The 26859-nt window shown below is 38.1% G+C and overlaps 1 protein-coding gene across 1 annotated transcript in view; it reads left to right on the forward strand.

The window, feature by feature from the left end:
• Positions 1–25816, forward strand: part of fam222ba (family with sequence similarity 222 member Ba) — a 67939-nt gene extending 42123 nt beyond the window's left edge. The window contains 3 exon segments of the mRNA XM_051109027.1: positions 8930–9132; positions 22037–23688; positions 23690–25816. Of these exon segments, the coding sequence (XP_050964984.1) occupies positions 9051–9132; positions 22037–23688; positions 23690–23731 (1776 nt within the window). The 5' untranslated portion in view covers positions 8930–9050 and the 3' untranslated portion in view covers positions 23732–25816.
• Positions 25817–26859: the final 1043 nt, after the last annotated feature.

Consider the following 26859-nt stretch of genomic DNA (forward strand, 5'->3'; position numbering starts at 1 on the left):
AGTGTGTGAGAGCTGTTCTTGAGTTACTCACTGAATCATGACTTGAAAGTCATTATTTTTGTCACATCCATTTCAAAATTGAGTGATATTGCTGTTTTATGTGTGCATAAAAATGAAGTGTAATTTCTGTGCCACTAGCATAACCAAACACACAAAAAGCTAATGAAAGAATTGTTAAAGAGAATCGATCAATTGTGACTCCCATTGCTGTTGTATGAAGCAGTTAATGGCTGTGTGTCTGCAGGGTAAATCCAGTGATTTACAGTGCGCAGATGAACTCCAATATCTAGTGAGTCACTCTTCCTCTCATAAACACTCAATATAATGTTCCCCCCTTTACTTTAGTACAGCTTTTCATGTGTCATCTTTACACTTTGGCAAGATTTACACCTGTATGTTGCTGAAAAATTTAAATGCTTTTGGAATTACAGTTGAGGTCAAAAGTTTACATCCCCCTTTTGGACTCATTTAAAATTGTAATTATTTTAATAAAATAAGAAGGATCATACAAAATGCATTTTAGTACTGACCTGAATAAGATATTTTACATAAAAGATGCTAATATATAGTCCACAAGAGAAAATATAAATAGTTGAATTTATAAAAATGACCCTTTTCGAAAGTTTACATCCCCTTGATTCTTAATACTGTGACTTCTGAAGAACAACGAGCAGTTTAACTGTTCAGGACAAACAAGGGACTCATGAACAACTATCACTAAACAAAAAAAACACAGCTGTGGATCATTCTGGTAACAACACAGTAAAATCAATAGGATGTAAACTTTCGAACCAGGTCATTTTTATAAATTCAACTATTATTTTCTCTTGTGGACTATTTGTAAACATCTTTTATGTGCAATATCTTATTCACGTCAGTACTAAATAAATGCATTTTGATCCCTCTTATTTTGGTAAAATAATTAACATTTTAATGATTCTGAAAGGGGGATGTAAACTTTTGACTTCAACTGTACATTGTGACAAGTCGTGAGGAGACCAAAGATTCTTGTTTAGTTTGCGAGTATTTAAAGCATGTGTGTATGTAGTGGTTTGGTCTCCTGCTCTGCTGCTTTTTTTCTCAGTGTTATTCTTGTTTTTGTCATGTCTGTTAGGCTTCACATTACACACGGCCTTGCTCAGGCAGGTCCAGATATAAATAAAAATGCAGAGGGCTTCAACACCTTTTCATTTGGCCTGTGGTTCATTGTTCACACATCACCTCACTGTAAGCGGTCAACACACACCCACCTCTATGTAATAAGTCCTGCGTATTGCTTTTCTTGGCTGCCTCTCGTATACGTTACAGTAGAAACAAGGATGTATATTAATGAATTGGATACATGTCGTTGTATATCTTGCCCCGAAGCTGGCTCTATCTATCGCATTTTCTCTTTCATGCATGCAAACTCTCTCACGCTGACTCACATTCACTGGTCTGATCTTTCCACACGTTTGTTCACACTCTCACACACCCACAGATCCCTCACTTTCTGCTGCACTCGCACCTTATGTTCAGTGGCTGAACGATCATGAGTAGAAATGTCAGAGGCTCTCTCAGTCACTCACACTTCTGTGATTAAATCGCTGGAGGTTACCATGTCGCTGTGCTGTTGGTTTCTTGAGGGCGTTTCTACTCTAACACTCAGTCTGATCACAGTCTGCACTCCCATTAGTAGTCCCTACTCATTTGCATAAAGTTTGTTGCAATGCCAATGGTTTTATTTTTTGGGGCCCTCAAGTGTGCTTTAGGGGAAAAAATAGTATCTTTAAGTATTAGGTGTTGTTTAATAAACACCCTACACTCTTAAATTTAAAGGTGCTTTAAAAGGTTCTTCACAGCAATGCCATAAAATAACCAATTTTGGTTCCACACTGCATGTTTTCCATGTCACCTTAATCAAACACACCTGATTCAGATCATCAGCTCATTAACAGAGACTTCAAGACCTGAAATGGGGCTGTCGGACAAAATAAAGATGCAAAATGTGTTGAGGGGCCTCCAGGAACATGGTTGGGAACCACTGCTCTATGGCAGCATGAAGCACCTTCATTTTTAAGAGTGTAGGAAATACTTTGAAATGATTTAAAGGGATACCTCACCTAAAAATTAAAACACTGTCATCATTTACTCACCTTCAAGTTGTTCCAAACCTGCATGAATTTTTTTTCACAACACAAAAGAAGATATTTTGAAGAATGCTGGTAACCAAATTAGTTTGACCATAGCTGTTGACTTCCATAGTATAGAAAAATGATACGGAGTGTGTCAGATAGAGTATAGTTTGAAGATGTTCGGCTATATGCATTCATTAAGAGTTCATGCCAAAACTTAAGCATACTTTGGGCTTAAGGGTTGGTTCACTTTCAGAATAAAAATTTACTGTTAATTTGCTCACCCAAGATGTTCATGTCTTTCTTTCTTCAGTCGAAAAGAAATTATGTTTTTTTGAGGAAAACATTCCAGAATTTTCATCATGGATTTCAGTGGGGATTGGCGAAACAAAGGTCCAAATTGCAGTTCCAGAGCAGCTTCAAAGGGCTCTACATGATCTCTTATTCAGAGGGTCTTATTTAGTGAAACGATCGGGCATTCATTTACACATGAATGCTCATCTTGCACTAGCTTGACTTCACAAATTACATAGTCATGTTGGAAAGGTCATTTGTGATGTAGGTGAAAGTACCGACCCAATGTTTACAAAGTGAACGTGCAAAGAAGGTCAAACGCCCTTTACAAAAAAAAAATCATACAATGTCTGACGATTTTGAAGTTGGAGCAGTAAATAAGATGCATTTTTTTGCCGTACCCTATCATTTTGAACCCAAGTACACAAATTAACAACTAATCGTGTGTGACCTTTCCAATGTGATTACGTAATGCGTAAAGTCGTAGACAGAAGTCGTGAAGTCGTAGAGCTAGTGCAAGATGAGCATTTGTGGTTAAAAAGTGTATACATTTTTAATTTTTTTTTTCTTAGAAAATGACTAATCGTTTTGCTAGATAGGACCCTTAATCCTCAGCTGGGATCATGTAGAGCCCTTTAAAGCTGCACTGAAACCGCAATTTGGGCCTTCAATCTGCTGATCCCCATTGAAGTCCACTATATGGAGAAAAATCCTGGAATGTTTTCCTCAAAAACCTTAATTTCTTTTTGAGTGAAGAAAGAAGACATGAACATCTTAAATGACATGGGGGTAAGTAAATTATCAGGAAAATATTTATTGTGGAAGTGAACTAATCTATATAGAAACAGTCACTATGCATGTTCTTTCGTTCTTTCTCTGACCTAGAAGCCAATGTCTGAAACTGCGTGTCTCATACACTTCATGCGCTTAAAATTGACACTGTTAGACCAATAAAACTCTCGGAATAACTCCCACAGAATAAAAAAAGCATGCGAGAGCGTATCGTTCAGGGGATGTGCTTAAGTCATCAGTAACACGCTGACAGCGACATGCCTGCGCATCCTCAACACGCAGCTACAGCACAATCTATTCAGGCTGCTATAAATTGATGCTTTAAATGGGCCTGCGCTGATGTGAACGTTTATTTACAAGCAGCGTCTCTTTCTCTCTCTGCTTCCTATTGAGCCGCTCTCGTATTCAAGGGTAAAGCTCGTTTCTCCTTTGAAAAAATCAAATAGTAAGCTCTCACCCCCCCGCCTACCCAGTGTCCTCCTCCATAGTCCTCATAAATGATAATCACAATCTCTCCTCTCCACTCTTCCCCTGAAAAGTCATTTCACTCAATAGCTTTTTGTGTTCCTGGGAAACTGTACATGTAAGCGTACATTGGATTTCTCTCTCGCTCTATTGTATGTGTATATTTTAGTGTAATTAGTCTGTGTTTTTCCTGAGCGTAAAGGCCAGTGTAGGCAGATTGTCTGAGCTCCAGAGCTCAGCCCCACCAGAGCCTGATTACAGCTTACCGTAGTCATTTTCTAAATAGCTCACTTCCACTCCACTTTCCTCCCTCCATCCTTTCTTCTCCCACATACACCCTCCCTCTGTCCTCCCATGCACACAAAGAAAGATAAAAAGCAGCGGAGAAAAGAGTCCTTTATCAGATGCGGTCTGACCCAAACATCCTCAGCCACTGAGAATCCAGAGTCACTTTCCCTCTTCCTGTCTTTCTCTTATTCCAGATTTTCCGCCAGTTCGGATTCAACTGTGTGTGACTCTGATTTTGGTACTTTTGGTACCTTTTGACTCCATGTTAAATATAGGTATACTACTGCTCAGAAGTTTTAAAATGCATTTTAAAATGTAATTTAATCATGTGATGGCAAAGCTACATTTTCAGCATCATTACTCCAGTCTTCAGTGTCACATGATCCTTCAGAAATCATTGTAATATGCTCAGAAAATATTTCCTATTATTATTATTTCCTATTTCCTTTATTATTTCCTATTAGCATTGTTGAAAACAGTTGTGCTGCTTAATGTTTTCGTGGAAAATTGTTTTTGTGGTACTTTTTTCTAGAGTTCTTTAAATAAAAAGTTCAAAGGAACAGCATTTATTTGATCTATGATATTACAAATGTTTTTATTGTTACTTTGGAACAATTTAATGTGTCACTGATGAATAAAAGCATTAATTTCTTAAAAAAAAAAAAAATCTGACCCCAAACTTTTAAGTGGTATTGTGGATGCATAGGAACTTTTAACAAAAAAATAAATGAATAAAAAAGGTGTAAAAATGTGAATGGAAAGTACAGTGAATTGTATTCATTTTAAGATTTGCTAAATATAATATTTAACGGTGTTATTCAATTATAAATGTTTTTAGATTTGGACTTCAAGGGAGCATTGGATAACATTAAAGGTAATCTAAAAATAAGAACAGTGAGCATAGACAATTAAAAATACTTTATTGGCTGACAAACACTGCTATGCTTGTGGTTATAGCTCTTTCATCTCTGTATAGATATTTTCATCTAGACAGGACCGGTTTGTGAGACTCAGCATGCGTACAAGCACTGCGTGGGGACAGGGAAGAAATCAAAGATTCAGGCTGAGAGGAACAGATGAATGACCCATCATCAGCGAAAAAAATCAATAGAAGACGGAAGAAGTGACAAGGGAAATATCGATCATAAGTAAACTTGTTTCATTCCCCACTGAAACCTGTTGATAAAGAGTTTGGTGATTTTCGGTTTGATTATTTTACTCAATATTTATGTGTACTGTGTACTCATTAGACTGTTGTGTCATTAGCTTAGCAATATGCTAACGACAGACTGTTGAAGTCCATTTTGTGTCTCATGTGGAACGCTATTTGAGTTGCTAATCAGTCACTCATAGATCTCACTCAAAAGACAGCAACCTATGTAGACAATATACAGTCAGGAATCTCACTAGCTTTCAGATTAGTCTGTTCCAAAGGTATATCTGATAGAGAGCGAGTATGTTTGTATCAAGCCCTCATGCGTTGTTAGTGCACTGGCAGGATTTTAATGAGCTGCCTTCATGACCTTTCACGACATACTAACTCTTTATTTCTCACTCGCTCTCCCAGCTTTGGCTGGCTGGCCTTGTGCTGCCCTGTCAGAGTTGTTTGGTGCATAATTGCTTCTTGTCTGAACTGTTTGTTTGCTTATACATGTTTTAATGCATTGTTTTTGTCTGGTGTCAGTGTGTAGTGAGAGGATGTAGTACATGGCTATATGTGGGGTTTCTTAACACAAATCACCAGGCAATATCCTTTGCTGTTGTTGTTTGTGTCCTCTCTTTTAGAGAGGGTGGAATAACTGAGCCACATGTGTGTGCATTGAAACTGTCTGAACTGGTGCGATATGACAAGTGTTCAACAATTTTTGTGACCACACCACACCAACGTTCTTTGCAATGTGATATCACAAGCCCATTAGAAGATATTTGATGTTCAGTCTGTTGTTATAGAGTGCAGTCTTCATGCTAATATGTGACCCTGGACCACAAAACCAACTATTTGAAAATCTGGAATCTGAGGGTGCAAAAAAATCAAAATATTGAGAAAATCTTTGAAGTCCAAATAAAGTTCTTAGCAATACATATTACGAATCAAAAATTACGTTTTGATATATTTATGGCAGGAAATTTATAAAAAATCTTCATGGAACATGATCTTTACCTAATATACTAATGATTTTTGTCATAAAAGAAATATCGATAATTTTGACCATACAATGTATTGTTGGCTAATGCTACAAATATACCCACGCTTACGACTGGTTTTGTGTCCAGGGTCACATGTGCTTATTTTGCAATAAATTTAAAGCATTATTTCAATCTTATTTATCGGGTCGGACCCAGTTTGGTCAAATTAAAAATCATAGCTATCTCAAATTACTTGTGGTGTGTCCCAGGGCTCAGTTTTGGGTCCTCTTTTGTTTATTATTTATCTATTGCCTTTAGGACAAATCTTCCGTATATTTGGTATAAATTTTGATTGTTATGCTGATGACCAGTGTTGGGCATGTTACTTTAAAAAAAGTAATTAGTTATAGTTAGTAGTTACTTCTCACAAATAGTAACTGAGTTACATCATTATAAAAGTAACTGATTACCAAGATACAAAATGTTTTTTTAAATATGTCAAATAACTTAGATGTCCCCAATAATAAATGTTAATTAAATGAAATGGACATTAAATAGAATAAATTATTATTTTATATATATATAAAACCATGTATGAATGCAAATTTGTCATATTGACTGAAATTAGGACTGGTGGTGGTGCTTAAGATATTGTTTGTCATTTAGTGTTTATATAAAAAAGGGAAAAAACTAAAAACAATACTATACTACATAATACTACAATAGTAGAATTCTACTACTAATAACAATGTAAAACGCGCTAAGGATTAATGTGCTGCTGGGTTGATGAATATTAATCAAGCAAGGACGATAATAGGTAAGCGCCAGCCAATGAGATTGCCGTTTGTGTATTAGTTCCGCCTATTACCGGAGAATCCGGCCGTTCTTAAAAGCTGAAGAATTCCAGTGGAACTCCGTTATTTTGATAGGAAAATATGACAGAATATCGTTTACATGTAGTCCGTCAATTGCATGGTATGTAAGGCTCTCTCGCTCTTTATCTTTCTTTGCGTGTGTTCGAGACAAAGCGATGGCTAGTCGTGTGCCTTCACACTAGAGTTTACAGTTTGTCAAATACAGGTGTGCTGTATTACATTATAATATTATAAAAATATAATACTATCATAATTTATTACGACACTGCCTTTTATTGACAGTAGCGGCAACAGTGTTGTAATGGGGGAAACTGTCATTTATTTGATTACTCATTACTGAAAAAAAAATAACGCAGTTTATTTATAACGCTGTTATATCCATCACTGCTGATGACACCCAGCTCTGTATGTCTTCAAAGCTTAATTGAACTCTATCGCCGCCTTCTCTTTCGCTTTATCTGAAATTAATTTCCCTAGTGTTGCACTCTATATAGAGATCCGTTTGAATCAGTCACATTTCACAGATGGACGCCGCTATCCGGTAGATATCACAGAATTAAATAAAAAAGAAGCAATCAACAGAACATCCTGTCGCAGTGACAGCTGGTCAGGACAATTTCTCCCATTCTGTGCATGTGGATTTGTGCCCACACAGTCACACTAACTCATTGTGTTTAATGACTGATGGTTGAGGTGTCGGAAATGTTCTCAGTGGTCTGATTCTCGCCTTGCTGAGGTAAAAAATTAAAATGTGAAAGTTTGGAATTTAGCAAAGGTCACCTTAGATCACGCTATTCATGCGAGAAGACGGGCCAAAGATGTGGAGGTGAGAAGAGAGAGATGAAGCACCTGGGGCACGGTCAGAGCACTCTGGCTGGTATGTTTGATGTTAAATTGAACCTCAGATTTGATTTTAAGTGTGTTTTGCCTGCTGCTGTACGATTAGTGAGAGTGGTTTGGAATGGAAAGGTACGTGAGGGGTTTTCGCTGCTCTGAATTGACAAAGAGGATGATTTCCTAAGCTTCACTTGATTGATTGGTTGGTTGATTAATTGATGCGAATCCGAAGCTTTGAAAGCTATCATAGCTTGAGTTTATCACTGGTTCTTTTTGTAGCTGCGACGGAAACTCTGTTTGCCATGAAGTTCATTTTTCACATAAATATGTGTGAAATTGCACTCAATCGCACATTTGAATTGATGTTTGGATGCATTCCTCATGACACACTTGATTAGAAGACTTGCTGAGTTTTAATGAATGCAGTGAAAATGTGTGTGTCAAACTGACAGATGGTAATTGTCTCATTGCTCCTGTTATGTTGGAAAATGATCCAAAACATGATTGTGAGTCATTTAGCTTTGCACCTTTTCTAACAGTAAGCTTTTAATGCACACCATCCCTTTTAAATTAAACCTTTCTGAGGGCAAGAGAGGCGCTTTTAATTAGTTTGTTTTGAATATAATTTTCTTGAAAATCAAATTACTGGAAAATGTTTGTCGACTAAAGCTTCAGTTATAATTTTGTAATTAATATTTTTATTTAGCTTTTTTATAATATATGTTAATATTTTAAATTAGCTTTTGTTTTTATCATTTCAGTTGTAGTTTAAGTACTTCATCTTGAACTTGTTTTATTTCAGTCATGTGCCAAGGCAACACTTCAAAATGTTTAAATAAAATATATTTCGTTTTAGTTAACAATTACAACACTGAACGAAATAAGCATTTTTTCTGTGTGCAGTGAATGCAGAAATGCTGTAAAACACAGATTATCTGATGTTTAACAGTTATGCAAAGCAAGTTTTTGGGACAGTGAGGGCTACCCAGGGCTACCCAGTGCAGCAATGCATTTAGAAAAACGTAGTTAATGGCAAAATGTTGTTTTGATTTCACACATAGTGTTGGGCTTGATCTTGGCACTGAGGTATTTGCTGTAGCATCTAATTTCTCTCTCTCTCTTTTTTTTTCTTTACAGTGTGAGGAGGAGTGTGTGGCCCATGTTGCTCTAGGAGTGAGTGAGTGAGTGTGTGTGTGTGGGTGTGGGTGTGTGTGTGTGAGTGTGTGCGTGTGTGTGAGTGTGAGTGTGTGTGTATGAGATGCTGGCCTGTCTGCCAGGGCCAGGTGATCTCTCCCTTCAGCTCCACCCCCACTCGCAGATGAACACTGGACTTCAGAAATGTGAGTACCACACACACACAGTTTAAACATTTTGGTGGTCATTTACTCACTCATGTTTTTCTAAACCATTTTTTTTGGGATCAATCATCTTCAGAAATCACAAAAACACCATAAAGCCATTATAGCAGCAGTCCATATTAATGGTGTTTTATTTTCAAGTCTTCTGTAGTTTTGTGTGGAAAAAAGCCAGAAAGTTCAATAAATGTGCATTACTCATTGTTTAAGATTTACATACAATGGAGAGTTCATTAGGATAAACTGAATTTAAAAAAAAAAAATACACAAGAAAAGTAAGATAAAAAAAAAATGTGAAAAATATTAACACATTTTACAGCTTTTTTTTTTTTTTTTTTTTTTTTTTTTACTTCAGTTTGTTTTTAGGTGTCATTGAACTTCAGTTTTTAAAATTGAAATCAGTGGTTTATTTCCCTAATTTGTAATTTTTTTTATATTAGATTTAGCTAATAGATTAGCAATTAACTACACTACATTGGGATTACAAGACATCTTGTAAGTGAGAATAAAAACAAGATATTTAAGAAACAACTGAAACCTGGGCATGATGTGATCTATAAAGGGACAGTTCACCCAAAAATTAAAATTCTGTCATTAATTACTCACCCTCATGTCGTTCCAAACCTGTAAGACCTTCGCTCATCTTCAGAACACAAATTAAGTAGGCAATGCAACTGAAATGTTCCCGGGCCCAGCGTCGTGAAAATCTCGAAAATAGTGGACGGTGCCACAGAGGGAAAGAATTGTTGAATGAACTTATTTTTGTTTTCTTTGTGCACAAAAAGTATTCTCGTAGCTTCATAACGGTTGAACGTGAACATGAACATGGACTATTTTATCAATGCCCTCGCTACGTTTCTGGGCCTGGGAACATTTCAGTTGCATTGCTGACTATGCGCTCTCAGAAAGCTCTTGAATTTCATCAAAAATATCATAATTTGTGTTCTGAAGATGAACAAAGATCTTATGGGTTTGGAACGACATGAGGGCGTAATCAATGACAGAATTTTCTTTTTTGGGTGAACTAAGAACAGAAATCTGAGCTGATTGAGGACACTTCCAAAATAAAACAATGTTTCTGCTTGTAATCCACAAAAGCGCATCACTCATGATTACTGCTTTTATGATGCTTTTTGTCATCTTTTGCTGTGGTATGGAAAAGTGCATCCTTTTGTGTTCAGCCGAAGGAAGAAAGAAAGTCATACAGGTTTAGAACGACATGAGGGAGAACAATTGATGACAGAACTTTCAGTTTTGAGTGAATATTCCTTTCATTCTCCTGTTTACCTTCCTCTCAGCAGTCTCAAATGAACAAAACGTGAATATCTTTCATGCTGTGCATTTTGTGCCTTTTTTTAATAGCGCAAATTCATACAGACGTTGTCAAAGATGACATTTAAGTGCATTTAAGAAATGACAAAATGAAAACAGATCTATAAAAGGAGATAAATGTCTGACAAGAGACTAAACAGAACTGAGAGAGAAAGGAAATGGAATGAGGGGGAAAAAGAGAGAGCTGTCGCTGGTGAGCAAAAGCATATTTCCAGAGACAGATTGTCAAATCCCAGGATTTTTATTAGGGCGGTTTACAAGGGCAGACACCTGCTGAACCACACCGCTCGCAGAGAAATAGATTGAGGCAGATAAGTGGCATACAGAGGCAGTGAGAAAATGAGAGTCAGACAAACAGAGAAACTGAGTCAGTGCGGGGAAAAAAGGATACGTACAGACAGAATATCTCGCCTTCTCCGTCTGTGGGCAGACATCCTGTCAGATTAGCTCTCCATCAGGATGACAAATTATGCTATGGAGACGCGCGGCCGGGGGAGTGCCGATGGCCCGGAGACTGATGAGTCTCACATCGCCTCAGGAAGACCCTCATCAGGCAGCAATTACTGAGAGGCTGGAGACATATCTTTAACTGCAGGAGAGGGCAGAAATCACAGAAAGACGGCACTCGTATTTCTAACTAGTGGGAATACAGAAAGAGATGGAGTCGTATTACTAACTACAGGAACTACAGGGGATGAACAGGTAGGAGAGAGGAAATGGAGGCATACCGCTGATGCCTCTTTCAGAGCGATAATAGAAATTTGTTTAATTCATTGCACGCAGTATTAGACAATGAAGTCAGACCTGTAACTACAGGCCCAGTTTGAAGACAGTAAATGCAAAGGATTCATTAGTTTGCCATGTCCTTTGCTGGGATGTTAATGATGATGTCTTCTAGGTTAAGTGCTCTGAGAGATTAAACGCCTCACCCCAGTGAACTGGACAAAAACAAATGAAAATCAGGTTTTAACAGTAGCCTTTAAATGACAAAGTCCAACCCCTCCTTCACTGTGATGGACCTGGTTGTCAAAAAAATCTAATTTGTTTTCATTTATCCTTCCATTTGTTTACCATTGCATAGCTGTTAACCATTAAATGGGCGCAAACATAATACACTACCAGTCAAAAGATTTTTAATGTTTTTTTTTTTTTTAAGAAGTCTCTTCTGCTCACCAGGCCCGTATTTATTTGATCCAAAGTACAGCAAGAAAGACAGTAAAATTGTGAAATATTTTTACTATTTAAAATAACAAAATAAAATAGTTTTCTGTTTGAATATATTTTAAAATATAATTTATTCCTGTGATCAAAGCTACATTGTCTGCATCATTACTCCAGTCTTCAGTCACATGGTCCTTCAGAAATCATTTTAATATGCTGATTTGCTGTTCAAGAAACATTTTTTATCATTTTTATCAATAGTTGAGTAAATTTTTAAAAACCGAAAGATCCAAAGATCAGCATTTATCTGAAATAAAAAGCTTTTGTAACAATATACTTTATACCAGTCAAAAGTTTGGAGCCAGTGTAATTTATTTACTTATTTAAGGATGCTTTAAATTGATTAAATGTGATGATAAAAACATTTATAATGTTACAAAAGATTCCTGTTTCAGATAAATGCTGTTCTTCTGTATGTGACTGGAGTAATGATGCTAAAAATTCAGCTGTGTAATCACAAATAAATAACATTAAAATATACTCAAATAGAAAGCTTATTTTAAATAGTAAAAATATTTACAAATTTTACTGTTTTGCTGTACTTTGGTGCAAATAAATGCAGGTTTGGTGAGCAGAAGAGGCTTCTTAAAAAAAAAAAACATTAAAAAATCTTACTGTTTTTGACTGGTAGTGTACTTCAGAACAATTCTGCAACATTATGACTCAAATAACAACTGTTTGAATCATATAGCTTTTTGTCAATTTTACATATTTAAATTGTGTCTCTAATTAAAAATAGCATGTAAATGATAGAAACATTTACCTCAAAGTAGAGCTGGACGATTAATCAAAATAAAATCTTGAAAATTTTGATATGGCATATGATCGTCAGATTGACCCTTCACAAAGGCCCGCCCGCCTTTGTTAATGTTGCTACGTCCGACAATCCATGCTGCTGTCACGCCACACTTCATGTTCTCACGCATTAAAAAATACATTGCAGAGGAAAGAGGAAACTGACAACGTGTCAACAGACAAGACAGAGCAGGTCACTTTAGGCATGAAACAAAGTCTCAGCTTTCAAATGTTGTTATTTTTTGAGAAATTCAAACAATACCATTTTGTGGCTCTTTAATGTGTCGTGACAGATCACTGTAGCACCTCAGTTCAAGCGGCACATGAACTGGTCATCTCATCCTTCTTACTAGTTATAGCATGAAATAAACATGAATGAACATCAGAATAAATTTTGATATAAATACATAAATACATCAATAGACAATTTTTCAAGTTCAAGTTATTCTACTGTCCGGTCTGATTTGTTTGTCGGACAAAAATGGCATATGCGGCATTATGATTGGTCAGATTGCCTGTCAATCAAACTCCCTCCAAAGTGTCAATTGCAAAGGCTGCACTGTGTTCATTTACACACATGCAGGTCATGATAACTGTTTTAGGTGTCTCAGGCTTGATTTGAGACAGTGTTTTCTGAAATTTGGTAAATTACTATATTATTAATTGATACAACCCATGATCTGCATAGTCCAGATTCCCCCTACTTTCAACCCCACAATTTGAAAGATTCAGAGAAGCCTCAGTCATTTAAATCACTTAATGTAATGATGCATACGATGGTTTTAACGTCCCATGGCATGTCATTAACTGCCCCTTCAAATTCATGTGCTCCCTGCTGTGGTCCAGATGTTACTGGAGCACATCTGGCACTGGCGCACATTCCCTCAGGGAACTCGGGAGACACAGGAAGAGCCAGAATATACCTTGGAATGCAGGAACGCAAGCCATAGATTGGGGCAAAAAAAGACCGTCTTTTGTCTAAAAAGAGAATAGTTTCTGTTGCATTCTCTCTCTGAACTCTTTCAAAGGAAGCTGAAAAGAAGGTGAGATGAGCGGGGAGGAAAAGATGGCTTTAGATAAGAAGAAAGAGATGAATAGAAGGAGGAGGCTTTGCTTCTCCATGAGGAATAACCCTATATAAGACAATATAAGAACACCCACTCAGATCAGCAGTCTCTCGGATTAAAGAGAGTTTAAAAGTGTGTGCGTGTGATGTCTGTGCGGAGGGGAAAAAGGCAGTTAGGAGATGTGTATGGTGTACTTAGACAGAAAAGGCTGACAATAGCTGTGTAACAACCCTGTGTGTCTGTAATGGGGCTCCTGGGGTTTGGCTGATTACTGTGATCCTCAAATCACTGCTGATGAGAGGGAGAGAACGAGAGAGAGAGCGAGAGAGAAAAGGTTAGTGAAAAAAGCAGTTTTAAAGGGATAGTTCACACAGAAATAACCATTCAGTGATTTTTTTTTTTTTTTTTTTTTTTTTTTTCTGGACACAAAACTCCAAAATGCAGAATGTCCAAGCTGCTGTTTTGTTTTTCATACAGTACTGTATGTTCACACTACCATCTCTTATGCTCACCGAGGCTGCATTATTTGATCAGAAACATAGTAAAAACAGTGATATTGTGAAATATTATGACAATTTAAATTTATTTGAAGATACTATATTTTAAGTATATGTTTGTAAAGCTGAATTTTCTGTAGTCATTACTCCAGTCTTGAGTGTCACATCCTTTAACAATGATTCTGTGATGATTTGGAGCTTAAGAAACATTATTATTATTATCAGTGTTAAAAAACAGTTGAGCTGTATCCTGAATGAAGCTGAGCAACATTCTCAAGTCTGTTAGTCTGACGTTACCAAAAAGAGATTTCATGGCTTTTTTAAAACATGAATTACTGATTTGTTAGACTGTAAAAGTAGAGCTTTTAAAGGGAACGTCAGATCCAAATTTCACTTTTACATGGTGTTTGTATATAAATGTCTTGAACACAGCCACCCTACAAAGATAAAAATCCCTTCACTCCATTTATAATTCCCAAAAAACCTAAACAGTCTCAATTATCAAGCTGTTTTGATTTTCTGAGCAGTATGACATCATATTGCTCAGGCCCCGCCCACAACCGCTGACGGGCTGTCCCGTATTAGCATATTTCTGTCCTCAGTTAGTTGTCCGCCATTTTCTCCGCACTCGAGCAGCTTTAGCGACAACAATATCTCGTAAGCAATGCAGGTGTTTTGTAGTTGGATGTAAAAGTTAATATAAGTTACATCATTTTCTCTGAACAGAGTGGATTAGTTTTGTTTTTGATCGCCACATGTCCTTGACATGTCCTGTTGTGTCCCACATAAGAAAGTCGTACAGGTTTGGAACAGATAAATGATGCGGGAACGTTCATTTCTAGGTGGACTTAATTACAAATCCCGAAGAGAAGCGAGTCAGATCTGGCACTGAGCTCTAGAGATGTTAAGTCCCTTGAGACATTTACATAGATGCTGAGTGCATGTTTAAATGTCACCTGATCACTTTCCTCTGCCCTGCTCTCCTGTCCTTAAAATGGATTGCATGGCTGGCCGACCTGTATGTTGTTGTCTAATCCTAACAAGATTGACTCCTCATTATCACCGGCCGGCCTCCCCCAGGATGTCACTCAACAGGGGAGAAAGGCATAGACCGAGCGAGAGATGCTGTGGGTTGAGTGAGAGAGCGAAAGAGCATTCCCTTGTGAGTTATTAGCATAATGACTCTGCTCTTCCTCGCTCCTTGATCTAGTCCTGCAGTGGTTCATTTATTGAGCCCAGCGTGGCTCTTCCTCCTCCTCTTCCTCTGATTCTCCTTGTTCTCCCCTCTCTCTCTCTCTTCAGGAGGTGAGCAAATGTGGGCAGCCGGTGAAGGCAGCTGACACGGCCTGAGATTGGCAGGAAAGCTATTTAGCTAAGAAATGTCAGGGGCCATTTTGTTTAGTCAACAGCCCACATAGAGGGAGAGGGAATGTGTGTGTGAAAAACAGAGAAAGACAGATGAGTGAATGGCATGGTGGCTGAATACTGTGTGAGGACTTGGTGGATGGAGATGAGGATTGTGTATCCTGCTTTGCACCAAACAAACACCAGTATTTCACAAGAGGCTGTACTGTATGTCGTTAACATGTGTATGTGTACTTGTTGATGTTTGTGTTTGCTAGTAAGGATATGTTTTACTAGTTGCAGACTGCCCACATACTGTAAATTCATGAAGCTCCACAGAATTGCTTTAGAATTTAAAAGCCCTTCATTCAAAGGCATTATTTGACAGTATTTGATAATGCTTTTTGTTATAGATAAGTGTTTATTACTCTCTGACCTTTTTAAGGACCATTTTGTTGTTTTTAAAACAATAGTGGCACCAAAAGAAAGTGAAAAAAAAAAATGTTTTCCAATCAATAATGTCTTCCACTCCACAGCAGTGTTAATTTGATTGACGAATAATTTTCGTCATAATTTTCATCAACAACATTTATTTACTGACAAAACTAAATGATAACGAAACAAAAACTAGTTTTGAATGACAAAAACTATGGCGAAAATCTATTGACATTTTCATCTACAAATAAAAATGGGACGAAAATGTTAGCGGGGTACGATTTGGAAAAGATTCATTCAGAACGAATCTGCTGTGTGGTTAGGAGGTTAGATGCGTACGTTTGAACTGTATCATTGTCTATTGATCTGTCTGGTGGGACATGAGCTAGCATACATTAGCTGCACGTCTTATTAAAACATTCAAAAATGTCAGTATCTGGGAGTAAGAGAAAAGCAGACGTGGATAAATTTGACGACACAAAAGAGAATTTAATTCGGTCCGGTGTTCTGAGCGCAGACACAGAAGCAGCGCCTCTCAAGTCAAGTCAAGTCACCTTTATTTATATACCGCCTTTAACAATACAGAATTGTGACAAGGCGGCTGTACAGTATTAAATAGGAAACAGTACATCAACAATGCCAAAGGCAACATTAAACACTCACATTATAGGTAAAGGTAGTTAATCAAAAACAATAAAATAAAATGCAATATTGTGTTAAGAGAAAGTGTCCCCAACTAAGCAAGCCAGAGGCGACAGCGGCAAGGAACCAAAACTCCATCGGTGACAAATGGAGAAAAAAACCTTGGGAGAAACCAGGCTCAGTCGGGGGGCCAGTTCTCCTCTGGCCAAAGTTCCCGTGGTCTTGTGCCGACAGCCGTCTAGGTGATGTGGTCTTTAATGTGGATCCGTCTCTGGGGCTCATCTAGTTGATGTGGACTCCGCTGACATTCAGGGCTGTAGAGGTCGTCTCTAGGTGCTGATCCACCGTCTGGGCTGGGTTCGGACTGGATCCGGGGGACTGCAGTGACCATCTGATCTGGATACGGACTGGATCTGGTGGTTAATGTGACCTCGGAATAAGAGAGAAACAGACTAATATTAGCGTAGATGCCATTCTTCTGACGATGCACCGAGTACATCGGGTGTTATGGGAAGTGTCCCCGGTTCCGGTTGACCTAATTAGTGCAGCCTAACAATCCTTTAACGGATTTGAATTATAAGAATGTGGATTTGTTATGTGTAAGCAAGGTTAAAGAGATGGGTCTTTAATCTAGATTTAAACTGACAGAGTGTGTCTGCGTCCCGAACATTGTAGGGTAGATTGTTCCAGAGTTTGGGCGCTAAATAAGAAAAAGATCTGCCGCCCGCGGTTGATTTTGATATTCTCGGTATTATCAAATTGCCAGAGTTTTGAGAACGCAGCGGACGTGAGGGACTATAATGCGATAAGAGCTCACTCAGGTACTGGGGAGCTAAACCATTCAGGGCTTTATAAGTAATTAGCAAGATTTTAAAATCTATACGATGTTTAATAGGGAGCCAGTGCAGTGTAGACAGAACCGGGCTAATATGATCATACTTTTTGGTTCTAGTAAGAACTCTAGCTGCTGCATTTTGGACCAGCTGGAGTTTGTTTATTAAGCGAGCAGAACAACCACCCAATAAAGCATTACAATAATCTAACCGTGAGGTCATAAACGCATGAATTAATGTTTCAGCATTTGACATTGATAGCATAGGTCGTAGTTTAGATATATTTTTGAGATGGAAAAATGCAGTTTTGCAAATACTAGAGATGTGGTTTTCAAAGGAAAGATTACCATCAAACAGCACACCTAGGTTCCTAACTGATGACGAAGAATTGACAGAACAGCCATCAAGTATTAGACAGTGTTTTAGGTTATTACACGCTGAGGTTTTAGGCCCAATAACTAACACCTCTGTTTTTTCAGAATTTAGCAGTAAGAAATTACTTGTCATCCAATTTTTTAACTCAACTACACAATCCATTAGTTTTTCAAATTGGTACGTTTCGCCAGGCCGCGAAGAAATATAGAGCTGGGTATCATCAGCATAGCAGTGAAAGCTAACACCATATTTCCTGATGATATCACCCAAGGGTAACATGTAAAGCGTAAAGAGTAACGGCCCTAGTACTGAGCCTTGTGGTACTCCATACTGCACTTGAGATCGATATGATACCTCATCATTTACTGCCACGAATTGATGGCGGTCAGATAGATACGATTTGAACCATGCCAATGCACCACCACTAATGCCAACATAATTCTCAAGTCTATTCAAGAGAATGTTGTGGTCTCACACAGCGCACAAATACTCTTTCACATCTCACGTCGAAGAAATACACAAGAAATGATGGCTAATTGTCTTTTTTGATGGGTATTTGCGTAAAACAAACTCTGTTATGTCTTAGGTGAGCGTAAATAGTTAAGAGAATAATGGACGTGTATCAGTACATTGCATTCGGTTTTAAAGGGCCATCAGCCTAATTTTCTGTGGCCCTGATGTTAATCAAGGAACAAAAGAGAGACAGAAAATCGCTCACTTCTCTTGACTAAATCACTTTAGTAGCCCTAATAAAGGCTAAAACTAAAACAACTCAAATATGACTAAAACTAAATGCTATTTTAGTCAAAAGACCATGACTAAGACTAAATCAAAATTTGCTGTCAAATTTAACACTGTTCCACAGCAATGTCAATGTTTCCTCAGACCCTCGCCCCAAATTCAATACCATTGGTTAAATTTTCCAAATACCAGCATTAGACTGAATCACAGCCAACAGTCATGAGTGTTAAAACAAATAAAGATATTTTAATGAGATGAAATATGCTCACCAAGGCTGCATTCATTTGGTAAAAAAAAAAAAAATGCTGTAACATTGTGAAGTATTATTACAACTTACAATTACTGTTTTGTTTTTGAATACGTTTAAAAAAGTAATGGATTCCTTTGCTGGCAAAACTGAATTTTCAGTATCATTACTCCAGTCTTCAGTGTCACACGATCCTTCAGAAATCATTCTAACATACTAATTTGATGCTCAAGAAACACTTATTTTTTATTATTATCAATGCTGAAAGCAGTTTGCTGCTTAATTTTTTTGTAGAACCTGCAATAATTTGAACAGCATTTATTTGAAATTGAAATCCTTTGCAACATTATAAATGTATTTATCGTCAAATTTTCAATTACATTTTTGCTGAATATAAGTATTAATTTCTTTCGAAAAAAGTGAAAATCCTTCTGACCTCAAGCTTTTAAAACGGTAGTGTATATGTTACTGTTTATTGTTATATTGGTGCGTATGAGTGAAAATTCTTAAATATCGGTATTATTTTTGTCTAGATTATTACTATGTTTTAGTTCTCCTTTATGGTTTTGTTCAATGACACTATATAAATGTTAAATGCTGTTTGTTACGGAGTGTTTGATGGGAAGTCTTGGGTGTTTGTTCAGTGTTTGGGGTGTTTGTCAGGGCAGTGTGAGCACTGACTGAATCTGCTCAGGCTGGATGAAAGAGCTCAGTCACAGTACACAGGCTGTCTATCCTCTCACTAGGGATGAGGGGACCAGGACGCATAGAAACGCATGTTAATACTCTGTGTGTGTGTTTGTGTGTGTGTGTCTCAACTCCATATCAGTGTGAGCGAGGGAAGTGCAGGTGGGTGCACATCAGAAGTCTCTCTCTATCTCCCTCTATCTCTCTTTTCTCTTCTCCCCTCAAGTGATGAAAGCTTGTTTTATACAAAGACCCCCTTTCAGCAGCCAGACAGCAGCTTCACAGAGAGCACTTATCATCCTCAATTTCTTTTCTCTATCCCTCGCTTCCTTTGTTTTTCTGTCTGTCTCTCACCCGCTCTCCTCTATTCTTAACCCATCGAATCAGAGGTGTCCTGGCAGGTGAGGATGTCACACTCAGGAAGAGCAGCATTGTGCAGAAAAAGAGCTTATATTGTGAGCAAAGACCTGCAGACTTCTGAATGTAAAACCAGTTAAATAATTCAGCTCATTAATGTTTTTTTTCCCTTTTATGTTCACCTTTAAAAGCATTACCGTGATCCTAAAGAGAAGAGCAGATGTGTATGAAAGACAGGCTGATAAAAAGGGCTCACCAATTAGACAGCTTATTTAGAGCACAGAACATGTGAGGCTAAGATGCTTACCACACTACACGCAGACATACGTGGTTGCTGTATTTTTGGGGGCAGGGCCAGACAGGTTTTAATTTCCAATTCACACTCTGAAACTGTAAGAGAATCAAGCACAGACACATCACGGCGGTGTTGTTAAATATAACAGAGGTACTTAACAGTCATTGGTGTTGTCTGTCAGTCTGCGTGTTCACGTGTGTGTGTGTGTGTGTGTGTGTGTGTGTGTGAATGGTCCCTTGCTACAGCAGATCACACTCTGGCATACAGGAAGCATGTTACATCTGGTAGGGATGGAGAGGAAGTGAGAAAGTGAGAAAGTGAACATTCACCTATATCTGTTTGTCATGTGACTTCACACCAAACACACAAATAAGGTTTTGTATGAATTGCCCCTATGAATCAGATTGGATTAGATAGTGAGCAGTTAATGTTTATCTGTAAAAACTATGTGATCTGTACTATAGAGCAAACCAAATATTGCTATATGTGGCACATTTACAGTAACACTTAGAAATTGTTACTCAAAGGAAGAGGTTAAGTAATAATAACAAGCCCTATGAATATTATCACTATTTTTCATGTTTTAGAATAATAGTGAGGTCATCAAAACAGTGAAATAATACAGATTAATAGGAATGAGTAGTGAGCAAAATGGTGAATAATACAGATCTCAAGATTAAATTCAAGATCATGAGAAACAAATTCAGTCAAGTGTGCTGTACACTTTTGACTGATAATGTAAACTACTTTTCACAAATTTGGGGTCAGTAAGATATATTTTTTTTAATTGTCGTCAATGCTGAAAACCACTGTAACGCTTAATAGTTTTCCGGAATCTTTAAAAAAAAAAAAAAAAAAAAAAAAAATATATATATATATATATATATATATATATATATATATATATATATATATATATATATATATATATATATAGATATAGATATAGATAATCATTTACTTGAAACATATGTAAAATTATACATTTCTTTGCTGTCACTTTTGATCAATTTAATGTATTACTGATCTCTTCTGCTCCCTAAGCCTGCATTTATTTAATCCAAAGTACAGCAAAAACAGTAAAATTTTGAAATATTTTTATTATCTAAAATAACTATTTTCTCTATTTGAATGTATTTTAAAATGTAATTTATTCCTGTGATTTCAAAGGCAAGATTTTATCATTACTCCAGTCACATGATCCTTCAGAAATCATTCTGATTTGCTGCTAAAAAATAAAAAATAATAATAATTATTATTATTATTATTATTAGGTTATTATTATTATTATTATTATTAGGTTTCTTTGATGAATAGAAAGTTCAGAAGAACAGCATTTATCTGAAGAAATCTTTTGTAACATTATAAATGTTTTTATCATCACTTCTGATAAATTTAAAGCATCCTTGCTCAATAAAAGTATTCATTTCTATAAATTATTTCTATTAATTTATTTTTTATAATGTCACAAAATAATGTTACAGATAAATGTTGATCTTTCGATCTTTCTATTCATTAAAGAATCCTGAAAAAAATGTACTCAACCGTTTTAAATGTTGATGATAATAATAAAAAAAAATGTTTCTTGAACAGCAAATCAGCATATTAGAATGATTTTCAAAGGATCATGTGACACTGTAGACTGGAGTAATGATGCTGAAAATTCAGCTTTGGTCACAGGAATAAATTACATTTTAAAATATAAAATATACTGTTTTTGCTGTACTTTGGATCAAATAAATGCAGGCTTTGTGAGCAGAAGAGACTTCTTTAGAAAACATTAAAAATCTTACTGTTCAAAACTTTTGACTGGTATAGTATGTGTAAAATGAAGATTTTACTAATGCACTTTCCAAGGCCTCTTTCTCCCATTTTCCTCCTTGTAATGACAGAATATATCTGTACTTTGTCTCCATTCTCTTACTTGTTCTGCTCTGTGTACAAAATTATAGGTTATAGTCCACTTTTTTTGAAGGCATAAAGTGATGTTCTTCCTTTTTGTCCCTTTTTGCTCCATATAGGGGACACTCCACAAAGGATGAGATCTGCTCAGTATCCAACCCCTGCGGAATTGGATGCTTATGCTAAAAAGGTTGCCAACAATCCACTCACCATCAAGATCTTCCCCAACAGCGTCAAGGTCCCTCAGCGGAACCACGTTCGTCGCACAGTCAACGGACTCGACACCGCTGGCCCTCGATACAGCCCCTACCCCTCCTCTCAGGCCACTGCCAAGACCGGTCTCCTTGCCATCGTTAAAGTGCCCCTCATCAAGGGTGTCATCAAAGACTTCGACGGCACACGGGCACGTCTGCACCCGGAGGTGATTATGAATGCCGCCGGCGGCCCTTATGCAGCCACCTCGGCCAGCACTTTAAACCTGCACCACCCATCGCAGGGGCCTCCCAGAGCGTCCCAGAATCCGCAGGGGCTTCCTCCGCACCCTCAGAATCTCCAGACTCTGCAACAGCCAGGGCCTCCGCACCAAGGACTTGGACACCGACCTTCCTCCTCCATGCCGCAGCAACCCCAAGGCCTTCCGAGGCCCCAGACTCTATCCCACGCGCCTTCCTTAGGCCACCCTGGTGCCCACCAACCTTCAGCAATCCTGCTTCCGCAGCAGCACCTCCAGAACCCCCCTGCAAACCTGCAGGTGGGTCCTCGGAAGTTGCCGGTTGCAGACGCCCCTCCTAACGTGACTGTTTCTACCTCAACCATTCCATTGTCCATGGCCGGAGGGCTCCACCAAGGCCGCCAGGCAGACTTAAACAGCATAGTGCACCAGATAAGCCAGTTCTGCCAGGCCAGGGCTCAGGGCGCCAGTGCCACGTCGATGTGCGAAGGGCAGATCGCCAACCCCAGTCCCATTAGCCGAAATCTACTCATCAACGCCAGTTCTCGAGTCTCAGTGCATGCGGGAAACCCTAATGCGCTCGCTCCCGGCCTCATGCACCCATCATGCGCTATCGGACCTCCTGATAAAATGACTGCTTCTGCGCCAGTGAGTGCGATGCCTCCGCATAACATGGCCACAATGAACCACATGTACCACAGCGATATAAAACAACAGCACCTACAGCATCAAAGCCATCAAGCGCAGAGAAATCCCCAACAGCCGCAGATGAGGTCCTGGACTCAGCATCAGCTCGCTCACCTTCAGCACATCTCGGAAGGGGGCGGACACCCCTGCAAGCCCCCGAATCGTGACCCTGGCCTCCCTTGCAAGGGCATTACCTATCCCCCAGAAATGGGCATGGGGCAGCCTTATGCCATGAAACCCTCCAGCCCCTCTCCGCCACTTGCCAACAGCAACAATGCAATGCCCCCAGGCGCGGTGACGCACTACACCAACGGGCAGTACTACCACCAGCCGCCGGTGTGGGGTAGTATCCTTCCCACGCCCAACAGCGACAGTTCCGGCTCGCAGGACCTCCCGGTGCCCTTCCACGGCACAGGCACGGGCAATACCAACCCCACCCCGGGGATGGACTGCGCCCCCGTGGGAGGAGCGGCCCATTACCGATTAGTAGGGGGTGCCTTAATAGGGCAGACTAATCTGATGCAAACGGCAGATTGCATGGGAGGGGACTTCCAGACGCCCTGCTTCCGAGATCAGAATCTCATCCTAATGGGGAAAATGCACAGGCCACCCCCTATGGGCCGGGTAGTGGTCCCCCCCCTCCGAGACGCAAGGCCAGCACCCAGGGTACAGATAAGCTTCAGCCCACAAGCCTCAGACACAGTCTCTCCTCAGTGAAGTCAGCCACACACGTGTGTCCTCGGCACCTCCTGTTAGTCTTAATGAAATTACGTTACGAGAGGAACTCGAAATCTCAAGGATGATTGTTGATGAAAACAGAAAAAAACAACAAACATGTCTAATGAAGAGCAGTGTTTTGTGTTATTAATCTTGCAAGTGATCAATTTTTCTTTTAACAAGTGCTTTTTTTTTAAGGCACTAAAGGGAATTTTTGTTTTTGTTTTTTTTCTTTAAACTTTGTCTCGTCTATCTCCAGGTACCCGGATCTCAAGTGCTCCTGGGTTATTTATGAACGTCTTGTGTTAGTGCTTACTTTATTAGGGTGTCTTGTGAAATAGATCATTTCTACTTCTGTTCATTGGACAACCGACTTGCTTTCATTTGAGAGATCTTTGTTTTGAGCCCGTCTTATAACATCAAGATGGCTGACAGACTCAGAGCACTTCCCTCTTCAGCATGACACATTCTTTGTCCTTTCTTTCTTTTTTTTCGGTGTCTGAGCTATGCGGGAATATGCCAGTCACTGGTCCCTTCAGACTGTTCCTAGGTGAAAGCTCTTGTCGTGTGTTCCTGTAACACAGGGCACCTGCGTTTCTATATTTTTAGAAGTAAAATGGATTTGTTATGGGCTTTCTGGATTTATGTGCGAAATGGGAACTGCTTTAGGCTTGTGAAAGGTCGAAACATCAACCTGCTAGACACATTGTGACCAGACGGAAACTTAAAAGACAGGAACCGCATACGTATACAACACCTCTTTTGCAGTCTTTCAGTGATGCAACAAATCAGGTGTCATTTTGCATTCTGAGTCACTAATGTAAGTGAAGTTTTGTATAATGATTCTGTCTGTTCTCTGTGAAGCTGTTAAGGCCAAAGGAGAAGAGCTACAGATGTTTTCATGTTAAAGCTGTGCCATTTTTGTTTTACCTGATCATTATACTCCCTTTATTTCTTAACATATGAGAAACTACTACTTGAATTGTATAGATGAGTTGTGCCGTTTCAGGTGGGTCGTATGTGGTATAGCTGTCAGTGGGTTCGCAGGACTAAACATACTACTGAAGGTGGTGTCTGTAGGCTTGTTACTAATATTATGATGTAGAAACTAACTATGTACCAAATCAAGGGTTTATGATCCTGCGTTTTCTAATTCATCCTTTATAATAATGTAAAGTAGGAGTTGCTACTGATTCTTTTGTGAAGTGTGCTTGAATTGACCAAATTGATCACTTGCAAGATCATTTGTGGTTCAACTAAGGAGGACTTTTTAAAAGAAAAAAGTCAAAAAGGTGAAACAGCAGGTGAATTGCTTATTTTATTGTACACTGGCTTATCTACTGTACTGCTGTAACTTTAAAGAAGTGTAATAACTGTGTATGAATGCGGCTGCATATGGATATGGGTTCACGGATCTGGTGTGCATGTGATGAACGCAGGTGTGTATGTTGGGCGCGTGTGTGCCGGCGGGTCGGTTTGTCTCGACTCGCGGTTGGTTTGCCTCCCCTCAACAGCCCTCATGAAGCCTTAAGTATTTGGTCCTTGGACTTTCCTTTGACAAACAAGCATGATTATAATAAAGGTATAATGAATTCTGATTTTGAAAAAATAGACTATAAAGGAACAGCATTTTTCCTTGTTTATTTTTATTAACTCAAGCTTTTGTTGAATAGAAAAGCAATTCTTTAGAATTACTTTATAATGTAAACGAAGAAATAAAGAATATTTTATCGTCATTGTTTTATAGCTGTGTGTAGTTCTGGGCTGTAACAAAATCTTTTTATTCCATGTTTCAAAGCTTCAGTTTTGCAATTTGTTCTATTTATAATTCTGAACTAGATTTTTTTCCTCATTATTTAAATCTTATTTTTTTCATTTTGCAATTGCTGTGAAATGGAGGAAGATGCTTCTAGAAGCCTTTCTCGTATCTGTCACTCTGTGGCTGTCAATTGAATGCGTGGGAAGAATCTGAGAGTGTGAGAGTTGTGCTACTCTTTTTTTGTAATATTGTAATAATAAAATAAAGTTCTAATTTATGCTTTCACTTATGACTCCATTTCAGTTTATTTGCTCAAAAGCTGCTTAAACTTCAACCTTGAACTGGTCAACCTGTGTATAATCATACTCTTCAAGGATTTTTTTTTTACAGTAATCTTGTTTTAAAAAACTCTTTCTTCATTCAGTGTCTGCTCATCTGCTCTGACTGCTGGTAGCTATTGCAGGAAATACCAGACCAACCCAAACTAAAAACATGAAAGCATCGAAGTGAGAAGAATATTTAATGGTGACAAAATCACTTTGGTGATGAAAGATTGTATCTTACTGGTGGTTAGTAGTGGTTATTCAGCAAGCCTACTCTTGCAGGTTCAAACTGAGGTAAAACAAACCAACTTAACCTTTGCTGACACATCTGAATCACTGAACAGATTCTGAGGGATTGTCCTTGCAAATTGTGTATTGTCAGTTAGTTCTGGTAACAAGGTCTGCTAATTATTTCACAAGGCCACTACATAACTTAAAATGAGGCAGTCAGCATATCTTTGACTCTGGCCATGGATTTAGATATCCAGAATACACTATTCAGCTTTACAGTTTTGCACAGTTCAATGAGTTTTATTCAGAATTTATTTGTGTATCATTCTTCACAATATAAATCATTCACAACATCTTTACAAAGCTATATGTGACCCTGGACCACAAAACCAGTCTTAAGTAGCAATATTATGTGTAGCAATAGCCAAAATAGTCAAAATGATTATTTTTTCTTTTATGCCAAAAATCATTACGATATTAAGTAAAGATGATGTTACATTAAAATATGTTGTAAATTTCCTACCGTTAATATATATCAAAACTTAATGTTTGCTTAGTTATATGCATTGCTAAAAGAAGTTAATTTGGACAGCTTTTAAAGACAATTTTCTGTTCTTTTCTTCTTCTTTTTTTCACTCTCAAGATTCAAGATTTTCCAATAGATCAGTCAAATATTGTCCTATTCTAAATCAAGAGAAAGCTAATTTATCAGCTTTCAAGAAGTCCACTTACAAAACAAAAATGTCATCTAAGATGTTCATGTCTTTCTTTCTT

This window comes from Labeo rohita, chromosome 5 (genome assembly GCF_022985175.1).
Source record: "Labeo rohita strain BAU-BD-2019 chromosome 5, IGBB_LRoh.1.0, whole genome shotgun sequence".
NCBI classification, from domain to species: Eukaryota; Metazoa; Chordata; class Actinopteri; order Cypriniformes; family Cyprinidae; genus Labeo; species Labeo rohita.